Source organism: Anarrhichthys ocellatus, unplaced genomic scaffold, assembly GCF_004355925.1.
Source record: "Anarrhichthys ocellatus isolate YVR2014 unplaced genomic scaffold, GSC_Weel_1.0 scaffold24, whole genome shotgun sequence".
In the NCBI taxonomy this organism is placed as follows: domain Eukaryota; kingdom Metazoa; phylum Chordata; class Actinopteri; order Perciformes; family Anarhichadidae; genus Anarrhichthys; species Anarrhichthys ocellatus.
Window position 1 is genome coordinate 5,374,390 of NW_022280054.1, and position 13,207 is coordinate 5,387,596.

At 42.8% G+C, this 13,207-nt stretch overlaps 2 protein-coding genes across 3 annotated transcripts in view; both read left to right on the forward strand.

Moving 5' to 3' along the window:
- The window catches only part of folr (folate receptor), a 3,041-nt gene extending 2,526 nt beyond the window's left edge, over positions 1–515 (forward strand). Inside the window, exon 5 of the mRNA XM_031861156.1 lies at positions 192–515. Coding sequence (XP_031717016.1) covers positions 192–466 — 275 coding nt within the window. The 3' untranslated portion in view covers positions 467–515. The remainder of the gene's footprint in view (positions 1–191) is intronic.
- A 3,306-nt stretch (positions 516–3,821) lies between these two features.
- Positions 3,822–13,207, forward strand: part of inppl1a (inositol polyphosphate phosphatase-like 1a) — a 20,302-nt gene continuing 10,916 nt past the window's right edge. Inside the window, exons 1-7 of one of the 2 annotated variants that reach the window (XM_031861020.1) lie at positions 3,822–4,325; positions 9,013–9,076; positions 9,717–9,864; positions 9,951–10,032; positions 10,958–11,104; positions 11,484–11,574; positions 12,622–12,711. In XM_031861020.1, coding sequence (XP_031716880.1) covers positions 4,141–4,325; positions 9,013–9,076; positions 9,717–9,864; positions 9,951–10,032; positions 10,958–11,104; positions 11,484–11,574; positions 12,622–12,711 — 807 coding nt within the window. In that variant the 5' untranslated portion in view covers positions 3,822–4,140. The other variant, XM_031861021.1, reaches the window with a different exon arrangement.

Consider the following 13,207-nt stretch of genomic DNA (forward strand, 5'->3'; position numbering starts at 1 on the left):
CACACACACACACACACACACACACACACACACACACACACAGAGACAAACAAACAACCACAGACCAGTGGGTAAGGCAAAATTTTGCTCACATTTTTGTATGTAACCACAAAAAACAAATTCACACATTTGTTTTACACCCCCCTCCCCTCCCCTCTCTCTCCCCCTCTCCCTCTCCCTCTCTCCTACAGGTATTAACAAATGCCCTGCAAACAGCAAGTGCAGGAAGTGGACCGAAGTTTACCCCACACCCCAGTCCATGTGTGAGCAAATCTGGTCTAATTCCTACCTTTATACCACTCACTCCAAAACCTCAGGCCGCTGCATGCAGCTCTGGTTCAATGGGTCAAACCCCAACAGGAAGGTAGCTGAGTACTACCTTAACAACACACAGCAACACCAAAGCTTTGCCTTGACGGCGCTACTTCTCCCGGCTTTTGCATCTTTATCTGTAATGATGCACTAAAATTATTTCTTGTATCACCTCAGAAGTAATAAAATTGTTTTCACATGCTCTCCTGCCTCTGAAGATTTCTAGTCTCCTTTTGACTAGTACGTTCAACAACAGTCAATAATAAAGTAGAAGATTTGTTGCTGTTTAATTCTCTACATTTTAATTCAATCATTTATATATTTGTTTCAATTGAATAACCCCTTCACAACATCAACCACCAGTGGGGAAACAACGAAACTGACCCAGGATCTGCATTGAGGGAAAATGTTTCTCCGCACTGGGCCCCAGTGATCACGGCATCACATGACCACTCTGGGCCAGCTAGTGGTTAGTGGGCTCCACTGCTTGGTAATTAAGGAGTTCCAGTCCCATGTGTGTGTGTGTGTGTGTGTGTGTGTGTGTGTGTGTGTGTGTGTGACAGAGAGAGGGACTAAAGGGAGAAAAAGAGAGAAAGACTAAGGGTGTGTTAGTGTCTTTCTTCCTCCCCTTATGTTTAAGTGTGTTTTAGTGTCACATAGTCTCTATATATATGTGTGTGTGTGTGACTGTGAGGGGCATGAGTTTACATATGTGTGCGTCAGTGCCACGTCTCAATGTGCTCTATCAGGCCTTTGAATAAGTCTTGTGATTGGCTACAAGACATGGTCAGAGAGGACCTTAGCTGGTCAAAGATATGTCTGAGATACATATTTATCAACGTTTGTGCACTCTGCACTTCTATAATCAAGATCTGAGATAATTAATCAAGTATAATGAAAAGACATAACAGATGCAGTCAACAGTATCTTTGAAAATGTGGCCTTCCCTTCTGACAAATATCAGTCGTGTCAAAGTTCTGCTCCATTTCTGAGGCTTATAATAACATCCTTCCTGATGATTTAGCCTTTGTAAGGTCAGCTGTGAACCCAAGGCCAGTCTTTCCTGTCTCTTTTCTCTGCATGGACTGTATGCACACAGCTGCTAAACAAAGAGAGGCGTGGATTTGCATGAGACTATCTCGTTGCAGAAGTTTGTTATTGCCGGAGCCATAATTGATCCAACTCAAACATGGGCAGAACTGCTCCAACATTTTCCGTGATGAGAGCATACTGAAACAACATTCATCTGGGTTTAAATATTAGAAGATGTTTCCACAAACAACATCAATTTAACAGAATCTCATTAGTTTACACAATGAGGTTAACATCAGCTTAAACATATTTTCACACTCTGAAGGTTGGTCTTCAGACATGTAAAGATGCTGACTGTAAACGTTACTCATAACAAGAGTAATTTACACACTACATGAACAGCGCAATCGTGTTGATTTGGTCATGGAATGGCAAACATATTGTGCATTTATTTAATATTACATAGGTTTGTAGCTTGCTGGGTGATGGATTGTTATAGCTGATGTGAGGCATCCATGCTAGTTTGCTTTTCAGATACTTACATAATATTTAGCGCATATGTAATAACTGAATATGTAAGATATGACCGAAAAATGTGAATTATCAGATATTAATACTGTTGATGTTGATATGAACAATCGGTGAGAACCAGAGGAAATGGAATTTCTATTTGACATAATGTGCCAAAACTAACATCCTGACTTTATAAAGAAGAAGTAAAGCTGAGCCTGAAAATCTGACTCTGAGATGTCCACACAGAGTTTGGCCTCAAGTGGCCTCAAGTGACTCTCTCACAGGTTATGTATACATAACAACAAGGCCTGTTTTCTGGCCTGACCCCCAGGCACAACTTTTCAAAAGTTGTGTTTTGGGGTTAATAATGAGCAGTAACGCCTCACCGGGATCTCAGCATGGCCACAAACTTTAACTTGTGTTTCACAGTTACAAGACAATTGTGGTAAGATGAGAAAAGCAACTAAATGTACAAAGGGATTTATTTGTAAGATGAATTGTAGTAGTTGTAAAAGTAGTTTTATTGCAATGTCCCATTTTTCGACAGAACTTTCAAATCCCTGCATGCAGACATATTGGTAAGCCACATACTTTTACAGTCTTCTACAGTCAACTCACACACACACAGGCACACACGGGCATACACAGTGTGATGACATAGTCAGAAATAGAATTGGGATGGCTGTCGTCCACGTGGCTATTAATACTCAGCTTTTCTGAGGTCATTGGCAACATGCACACACACACACACACACACACACACACACACACACACAGAAACAGAAACAGAAACACACACACACTACCCTGTCCAACTCTCACTCTCTCTCACCCTCTCTCCTAAATCAACTTTCTCTTGCTTTGTTGCTTTGTATGTGAGTGAGTGTGTGTGTGTGTGTGTGTGTGTGTGTGTGTGTGTGTGTGTGTGTGTCCATACCACATTTTAGGAGTCAGACTTTTTGTGGGCAACTATAAGTAAAATACATAATGACCAAAATCTCTAAATGTTGCATTGGCTGTTTTCTGTGTTTTGCCAGTCATGGCCCCTGAGTGGACAGCTACACCTGTAGGGTGTGTGTGGTCTGGAAAAGAAAAGATTTGTATAACTGGATTGCATTTTGATAAATTACAGCAGTTTGACCTCTTCAGTGGCTGCAGGTCCACTGATATTCTAAGAGGAAAGCCAAACTGAACTTTATTTCCCCTCTTCAGACAAGAAAGAAGTACTTGCATCCTTTAATTAAGTTAACCTAATGATACCACTTTGTAAAAACATTCACGTACAAGTGTAAGGTAGTTAATATGTTACATATGAGTAGAAGTATTATGAGAAAAATAAAGTTAAAGTTTAAAAAATAAAGGTATTCATAATAAGCAATGCCTCCTTTCAAAGTGTTATACTATTATTTATTATACTTAAGTATTATTATTAACATTAATTATTATAGATCCATTAATGTGTATAAAGCATTTCAATGTTGATAGTGGTAAAGGTGACACTTTGTTTGCCATTAACTTCTGTATACACTGTTGGGTAGTTCAGTCGATCAAAAATATTGCATTATATTTAAATTGTTGATCAGATCAATGAAGTGCAGTAATACTTACAATATAGAATGTAGAAGTATAAATCTGCATAAAAGTATCTCATAACTGTAGAGTTGATGAGTAAATGTAGACACTTTCCAACACTGCCCTTCTTCACCAGGTCATTCCTTTACTTCTCTTTCTCCCTTCCCTCCTCTCCATATTCATCCCAGTGTGCCTTTATTCCTCCATCCATCCTTTCCAGAGATATCTGTCAAGCTGGCTAAGACATACACCTAACCGCAAACAAAGCGTGGATGACTTTGCTCATAAAATAAAGTGTCTCAATGTAAATTCGTCAACAGCCTGTTTTATTTTTGAAAATCTTACCGGAAGTGCTATATGTGACGCGGGTCGTCCCCGCTGTTGCTCCCCGGTCTCCAGTGTGGATTTACATACCCTGATTTCCGTGGGACTGGGAAACGAAAGAGGAGGGAGGCGAGTCTTTCAGGAACTGAGGCAACAGCCGCAAACAGTGTAATTTGACAAATGTACAACTTGTAGCCCCTGTCGTCGGGTCTTTCGCGCCTCCCAAAACCTTTTTTTCTCGGACTAACGTTTACGCTACTTTTCCTACTCTTCCTTTGACTCACTGGACTAACGTTTCTAGTCTGGAGAAGAAGGGCTGGGGAGGTTTTTTCGGAGAAGAAGTCTGGAAGCAGCTCGAGCTGAACCCGGTTTTGAAGGGCTGTGGCCATGGCCGGGGGTGGTGGTGGGGTTGTTGGTGGGGTTTCACCGTTGGGGCCCGCACCGCCGACATGGTATCACCGGGACCTGAGTCGAGCCGCGGCCGAGGAGCTGCTGGCCCGGGCCGGGAGAGACGGCAGCTTCCTGGTGCGGGACAGCGAGAGTGTCGCCGGGGCGTACGCTTTGTGTGTACTGTAAGTAACTTTATTCAGAAAAGAGACGCGTGTAGGGACTCTTAACGTCTGTGTGGGAGCCTCCTTTGGCCTCCTGTACCGGGGGGGAAGTTAGCAGCTCTGCCAACGTTCTAGTTTAAAGGTATTTTAAGTTAGCATTCAGCCAAACACATTTGTTTACTTTCTCACTGAAGTCTGGCAAAGGAGAGACTGTCTGTCTGTCTGCCCAGCAGTGATACTCCAGCATGGCACACACTACTTTAGGGCTGGCCCTGTCTGTCTGATGTGGTCTCGCCTGCAGCGCCGTTTTTTTTACAGGGTACTGAAACTGGATGGTGGTTGGAGGTAAATATAAGCTATCGTCTGTAGGGCCTGAAGTTTTAAGTTTTAATTTAAGGGCTCGTGTAAGATCAGTGCAAGCAGTGAAGCAGCTGGCTTCAGCCGAGTAGTTACACATACTATCTTCTCACACAGTGTATTATAAAATGACTATTACCTGTATGTCAGGGTTTTTGTTAAATGAAGTGATGAAACGCCCACCCTCATTTAGGGATATTTTGCCATCAACCAACTCTCATGTTCAGCAAGCAACATACAGAACCAGAGCAGTGGATCGAGCTTCACTACACAGACAACACTGCCACTGTGTACACTTTGACAATGACTAAGGCAAGTCAAATGGACTGTGGAAAAGGGATGTTTAAGTTATAAATGGCCAAAATGACTCGCATAACCCAAGTTAAACAGATGCAAAGACTGCTGACTGACTGACGACTGATGCAGGACATAGAAGCCCGGTGCCATGTGACATGGTGCTAGGACATTGACTCGACCTACATCCCCTATCTGATAGTTCACCCCATGCTGAGTCCATTGTGTGGTTTGTAAACATGCACACCGGCAGCAGTGCACGTCGTATGTCTCAACTACTATAATTTGTAATTGATGACATTGTTACATAGTTCGTTATACTGCAGTCTGACCTCACCGTACAGTAGGATCACTCTCATGTAAACACATTACTCATCTTGCACTAATTAGCCGCTGGTTTATCAGAATAAATGATTGTGCCAAATATCAATTTTTCATCCTTCGCTGGATCCGTAGTAATTCATCAGGTCACTCGGACCAACAACATTCCTCACATCCATGCATCATCCGTTTCCGGATTTACTCCCGCCTCCACCTCTCCCTTCCTCTCCCCTCTCACATCAAGCTTCCTTCTTGATACCTAAAGCTTGTTATGGACCGGCTTTTATCAAAACAATGTGAGAAAACAATGTTACTGCATTTTACCAACAGGTTTAGCTTCTACATACAAAAGACCTAACAGTAAAATAACATGGTAAAAGTATTGCCCCTTCGTCACAGGTCATGTGGACCAGTGTTATTAAATCATTATGGCAGAAACAAGCTGTCTGTCTTCATAAAGGATATCTTTGAGAATACGGATGACTCGGTACCAGCCCCTGAAGCCGTAGAGGAAAAAATGTATTTGACTCATTTTTGTGAACTTCTGCTGATATTACTGAGTAAATATGCATCTCCAGGAAGTACAATCTGAATACCCTGACGTGTGAAAAGCTTTAGTCATGGAGTGTGGCCTTCTGGAGGCTCGGGGCTGATGTCTAGACCAGATCCTCTCAATATTAAACACCATATCTAGGGATGCACAGATCTGACTTTTTTTATTCCTGATGCCAAAATGTTTCCTTTTACCTAGACATGGCTGCTAGACATGGCTTTTTGCTGAGCGTGTCCTCGTGACTTACACACACACACAGATATTTGTACTTCCCTTTTAAAGGATTCGGAGAGACCAGTGTGTTTTCATTCTGCTGCTGTCTGAGAATAGACTGGTGGGACGAGTGTTTGTGCCGGTGACTTTAACAGACGCGGTACCAGCAGTGGCACTGGCTCCTGGGCCGGTGTGTCTTTCGGGCCTTTGCCTTTCACTTCCTCTTAGCATGTAGACTTTTATAGGAAATGACCACTTTGACCAGCTTACTGTGTGTGTGTTCAGTATTTGTGTGTAAGGGAAGTTTATGTATTTATGTTCTACAGAGCAGATTGAATAAAGTGTAGTATGTTCACTGCCACGGTGTGATTACATAGTGAAATACTTAAAAAACAGCCTTCTAGCGAAGGGATTCCTCTAATGATTGCAATGCTGGACATTACTGTAGGTAAGGCCGTATTTTGAATTGAAGCACGCGTCAGTGTGACAACTACACAGATGTTCAAATGTTCTTGAGTGTGAGTGCAGCGCGTCTAAACATGTTGGGGTCCATGCGTGGCCCTCTGTGAGTCTGTGTGTGTTTGAGGCCGAGATGTTCCTGAGAGAGCATTCCTCACCGTGGTCTTGTGAGTGGGTGTATACTGTATATTATTACCTCGTGCAGTTAGTGGGTTGGGAATTTTTTTTATGTATGTTTTTCTTTTTAAATAGACAGTTTCCAGGTACGTGTGTGTGTGTGTGTGTGTATATATATACTCCCATATTTATAGCACTTTTTACAGTTCTTCCTTTCGGTGATTGCTTACATTTTTTGCGTGATCCCACATTAAATGTGAGGAAGATTTGCGATAGTGTAAAAACCTATTGTGATCCAAATGTGGAGATCCTTTTACGCATCCTCATCTTAGCTGCCATAATTCAAAGCTAAATATCCTTCTGGAACTCAACCCTGCTGGTCTTCACCTTTAGTGGCTTTAACTTGGACTCACCTCATCAGTCTACCTTTTTGCAAGGAGTTACATTTCCCTCATGTTTTGTGCTTTTGCTATATTGTTAAGTTTGTGCCGTATGTTGTCCTGCAGGTTACATTTTGAATGATGAGTAGCCTAAGAATTATAAAGTAAATCTCCAACAGGCCAGAGTGGGGAGTCAGTGGGGCAGTCATTATCCTAGAGTGTATTGTTGACAACACATACGCACACATTGTATGCTTTGCATCTGTGTCTATCCCATAATGAACCTCTTCCCCCCCCCCTATAGCTTTGCTGCTACTGAAACAATAGTATTTACTCCACAAAACCTCATCAGCTGCCAACAGGAAAACAAACACTCTACTGTACACTGCCAGGAACTCCTGTGCATAGATTCTGTGCCCCCTGGACCCACAATGCATTGTGTTTTATAATATGACAGGATTAAATGTGTGGGATATGGTTTACAGAGGCCAGAGCGGACAAAAGGAGCAGTTCATCTCACTGACTGTGTTTACTGCCGGCCCTTGAAAGGCAGGAGCAAATATCTATCAAGTGTGTACTGTTAGTGTGAGCAAACTGCTGGAGGCATGATGATATATGGAACTATTATCGGCAACTATCTGATAAATGTGATGTCAGTGTCCCTGATAGTTTTGCTGGCTAAGTCCCAAATCATTGAACTCTGATGCTGTGGGTTCAAATCTGTGCCAGGGCCCTAATTGCATGCCCCCCCCCCCCTCTCTGTGTGTGCTGGCAGATATACCAGAAATAGAAACACACAAATCTGAGCATCTACAGCAGGAATTGATGATAATCAGCCTGTAAAAACACAATTGTCCTCGGAAGGAAACGCAGGGTTATTCCACGTCACTGTGTCGGTCAGAGAAGGCTATGTGAAATATCAGCAATTTAAAAAGTAAAATTAAAAATCTAAAATAAACTGGCCTTGCCTCTCATGAAGTTACTTCAGTAGTACATTTGAATCCAGTTCATGTTCTAGTTGTGGAACACTGACCTGGAAAAACCACTGAGGGGTCAGAGGAAGAAGAATTCCTGTCATGGATTTATCCTTCCCTCAATTTATACAGTGTACACACACACACACACACACACAGACACACACACACACACTCGTAATGTAAATAAGCACAGTAGAAGCGCTGCAGCAGTAAAAGCTTTACTTCAGTGTTTTGCATAGGCTGCCGTGCTTACGCCCACATATCTAAACAGATGCACAACCATAACACACGCATACAGTGTATACACACACACACACACACACACACACACACACACACACACCAACAGACATGAACCACAACATCTGCCTGGCAAATTGAACATTTTGTGTTCCGGGCCACTGAGCAGACGTGACGTGCGGCCATGAAAATCATTAAACTCTCCAGCTCGTGGCTGCAGGCGTTTTTAGTCACGGCTGATAGCAATAGCGATGTCAGAGCATCGAACTGCAATCGGTGAAAAGAAGAAAAAAAAAAAAAGAAGCTTGTTGTTCAATAAAGAACGTAAGTCTGACTCTGACATTTGATACACAGTTGTGGACTGAAAGAAACACCACACATTCAAAAAAGAACTTGGATCATTTTCTTTTGATCTGTATCCTTCCTATCTCACAAATTATAATGTTTTGTTTCTTTATTTTGTACCATCAGTATAACTCTACATAGTTTAAAAGCTAGGCTGATCTGCTGTACTGTATCATGTAAGGATAAAGCCCGCTCACAACTGTGACGGACAGCAACAGGTTGAGGCTCTCTACACCGTTTAAACCCCCTTCACTCTCATACATGCAGACACACACTATTCACTGAGGTCAAGTCTAAGACAGTATGTACGCATGTCAGAGCTTGAGATGTTTTTTTTATTAAACCATAGTCTGAAGGTTGTCTCTTTTTCTCTCACTTCTGTTTTTTATTCACTCCATTTCCTCCAACTTTTTGACCTTCTTCTTCCTCCTCTGGTGTTTCTTTCTCTGTAGGTTTCAGAAGCACGTCCACACATACAGAATCCTCCCAGACGACGAAGGATTTCTCGCTGTACAGGTACAGAAAAGACACACACACACACACACGCTCTCACTCACTCACTCCACTGAGGTCAAGTGTGTGTGCATGTGTGCAGCAAAAACTGTATTTGCTTCAGTAGCAGCTGGCAGGCAGAGATGCTTTTGTTGGCTCTGAGCTCTCTGAGCTTTCACTCTCACACACACACACACACACACACACACACCAACAGCAGCCTCTTTGTGCGTTGTTCCCAACAGCTGTGAAGTCCCCACCAGCCACACACACGCTCTGCCTCACACACACACACACACACACTTCAGACTATCCATGTGGCCACATCATGTATGATTTTGGGGGTCTTAGCTGTGACGTTGAAGATCCTCTAAAAGTCTTAATTTTGCATCCTGGAACTGAGTATGTTTTGGAGCAATGTTTACTGAAACAGTTCTTCCTGGTTTGAATTATATTTAGACCACTGGATCATATTTGCTTACACAACATTAAATGTGGAACAATAGGGGCCCACCAGAGATTTCAATAACATGACCACTTGTAGCCAAGGAGGTTGGATGCCATTGTTCTGTTTGTACCATGTAGAAAATAACAGTCCTTCTCTTCCTCTCTGTCTCTCTTGGCGTGTCCCTCCTCGGATGTCCTCCTCCCTCTCTCCTCTCAGACTTCTCAGGGCGTGCAGCCTAAGCGGTTTAAGACGCTACCAGAGTTGGTGTCGTTGTACCTTGCGCCCAGCCAGGGTCTGGTCACCACCCTGCTTTACGCCGTGGACAGAGAGGAAGCAGCCGTCAGCGACGACAGGGACTACTCAGGTAGCACCATGCAAGCACACACACATTGCATTTCACTTGCACATCATGTTTGTCACATGTTAACTCTCCCTTTCTGTGATTGGTAGATGGGGAGGATGAGAAGCCACCCCTCCCCCCTCGCTCTGCCTCCACCTACACTCCCCCTGGACCAGACACACTGACAGAAAGGTACAACGTTTACATGAGGACACGCTGAGAATCAAATCACAAACCACTTGCTTCTTAACAATATGTTTACCATGTAGTACACACACACACACAGAGGAAGGATGTTGCTTCACTGTGAATGCAATTATGTGAACTCCGCTCACAAAAATAGGAAGCAGTGGTATCAGAGATTTTATGAACAAACAAACCCATGTACACACACACACACAGTCCTCATTCACTTTCACTGTTTCTGCCGCATGACATAAGCGCACATCATGCAAGAAACATTGCTTCATATCAAACACAACATTCGTGCCCTCACTCAGACTACAGTGAAGCGAGTTAAGTGGCTGAATCATTCTGATATTTCAGTTGCAGTTAAAAGTGTTTACGAGACGTAACTAACTAACCACAGGTAGAAGCAGAAAATAGTGTGTTTTAAAGAACTTTGTCACAGTTTCATTTGTAGGTGAAATTAATGAAGCTTCATCCTCCGTCCAGTCACGGTGGTCCTCATTTGCCATGTTGTCATGGAAAGATACGTAAAATGCTTTCCACGTACAATTCATTCAATTCTCCAAAATGAGTGCAAAAGACATCTTAGATCAGAGAGCGTGAAGGAACAAGCCGTCACCTTTTCCATTGCTGGTTTGCAGACGTCGCATGTTAAAAATAAGGTGCAAGAAAATGTATTTAGTTCACTCGGAGACCACAGTCTGGACCATATCAAAGGACGTAAGTCAGCTCTCTGTATAAGAGGAAATGTGTGATTCAAAAAGCCCTGACTGCACAGCGCTCACAGACTCATACACAGATACACAGATATGGCAACTATGAAGTCTATGACAGTTCTCTGTTTTCTGATACAAGGGATGGAATTTACCTGTCATTTTGACACTCATTGCTTTAAGTATCAGCTGAAGGTTTAATGTTTATGTTGTAGTGCTCCAGCTCCTAATGGCCTCAGCACCATCTCCCACGAGTACCTGAAGGGCAGCTATGCTCTGGACCTCGAGGCCGTCAAACAGGGAGCCGGCTCCCTGCCTCACCTCAACAAGACACTAGTGGCCTCCTGCAAACACCTAAATGGGTAAGAAGGACATCCCAGGACATCTGTAGACAACATGTATTCCACCGACACATGTCCACGCATGCCCTACACACAAAGACGTTCTTTATATAGTGTATGTGCTCGTCACGAAATCATAGAAATGTGCAGCCCGCACAGCCGCCTCTTGTTTTGGTCACAGTGGCACATGTTGCACGTTCAAACATTGTGATAAGCCACAGAAAATAGACTTCAACCATAAACAGGCGTGGATTATATACATGTAAGAAATTTAACTCAATCATGTGGTTAATAATCACCTGTAATGTATTGTGCAGCCACACATACATCTAGTAACTATCTGGTTTCCTATAGATGTATCTAAATTATTTAAGGTGTCTCTTTCTGTTTCCCCCAATAGGGAGGTGGATAAGGTTCTGTCAGGTCTGGAGATCTTGTCTAAAGTTTTTGATCAGCAGAGTGCTTTCATGGTCTCCAAGATGATCCAACAGGTAACGCGTCTGTGACTCTTCGTGTATGTTTTTTGTGTGTGTTTGCGCACGCTAAGTTACAATGTCATCCTGCTTCCTCCAACAACTGGGCTTTTGCAGTTTCTAAGCCCTATTCTGTATTCCTTTATACAATATAATACTTATGTTAGTGTGTGTGTAGACCCCCCCTCACCACCAATCCGTGGGCAATACCCCGATTGTTTATTTCAAATATAAGTTCTCTGCATTTTGTATCCAAGCTGTGTGACCTTTATTGACTTCCCCCAGACTGGAACCAAAATGTTCCGCCAACTTCCAGAACAGCCACTTCTCTGTTCTCTCTGTAAATAAAAAAAACATTTGTTTGTAATTCCTGACCGGTATCGCTCACATTAAACGTGATGTGTTTCACACGGGAATGTTGATTCAGCTTCACGGATGATGGAATATGTGACATAATGTCCTTAAGTAACAAGTCAATACTTCTGTTTAAGCCTCGCTAACTAGTAAAGCTGCTTGTACACAGAGCAGCCAATCAGAATTAGTGACAGAGAATCAGAAACATCTTATTGGGTTTAACACATAGCGGGACCTAATATACACACGCATAGAGTAATCACACATACAGTACACACACACACAATGAAGTTGGTGTCATTTCTCTGCAGGGTCTTCTGGGGACAGCTGAGGCCGGTCACACTACAGTCATACATACTGTTCTTGAAATAAAATAAGGAAACACACTTTGTTTGTCGGATATTTGCATGTGGGGATGTACACGGGGTCAGTGCTTACATGAGATGTTTACGATGAGTCATATTTTTATGTCTTTGAGTCATCATCACTGAGGAATGATTGATAGGCCATTGTGCTGCACGTCACTGTGCTGGCATCAGTTCAGTAGTAATCAAGCACACACGTACCTGTCAGTCTATGTTTTAATCTGATTTATACATACACGGGTAGACCGGTTACGCAGCCTAACGAACAACTTCTACGCCACAGCTTGTTGTGTGTTTGACATGCTAGTTTTAGAGTTCTGATAGTTGCAATATTTTCCTCCATCAGTCGGTGAATCAGGGTGGAGACCAGGAGTTGGAGAACCTTGTGACCAAGCTGGCAATTCTCAAAGACCTGCTGTCCTCCATAGAGAAGAAGGTACACACACACACATACACATTCAGTCATGCAATGTGTAATGCTAGGAAAGCCAAATGGAGACGGGTGCCGTGTATGTCATAACATGGAGGTAATTATTGTCAAGCCTAACAGGATGTTTTTTATTAGTCTTTTTACTTTTGACCAGCTCTGCCATGTTAATATTTGACATGACTTCTACTTGGACTTTGTTTGTATGGAGGGGCTTTCGCTGCTTGTGAAGGAAACAGGAAATAGCCTCAATCAGGCTGCATGTCTTGACTCATGTGATGTCACTGACTCCACCTTCTCTGCTCATCTTAGGAAACATGGGAAACTCATTTCACTGTTGACACCAACACTTGAGCTGAAAGCAACACAGTGTCTCTGTTTGTGTCTGTGTGTGTGTTTTCTCTTGTGCTTGTGGTTTATCTTCCTGTCCACTCTTTTAATTGTTCTTGCTCTCCCTTTCTCTCTCTCTCTCTCTCTCTCTCTCTCTCTCTCTCTCTCTCTCTCT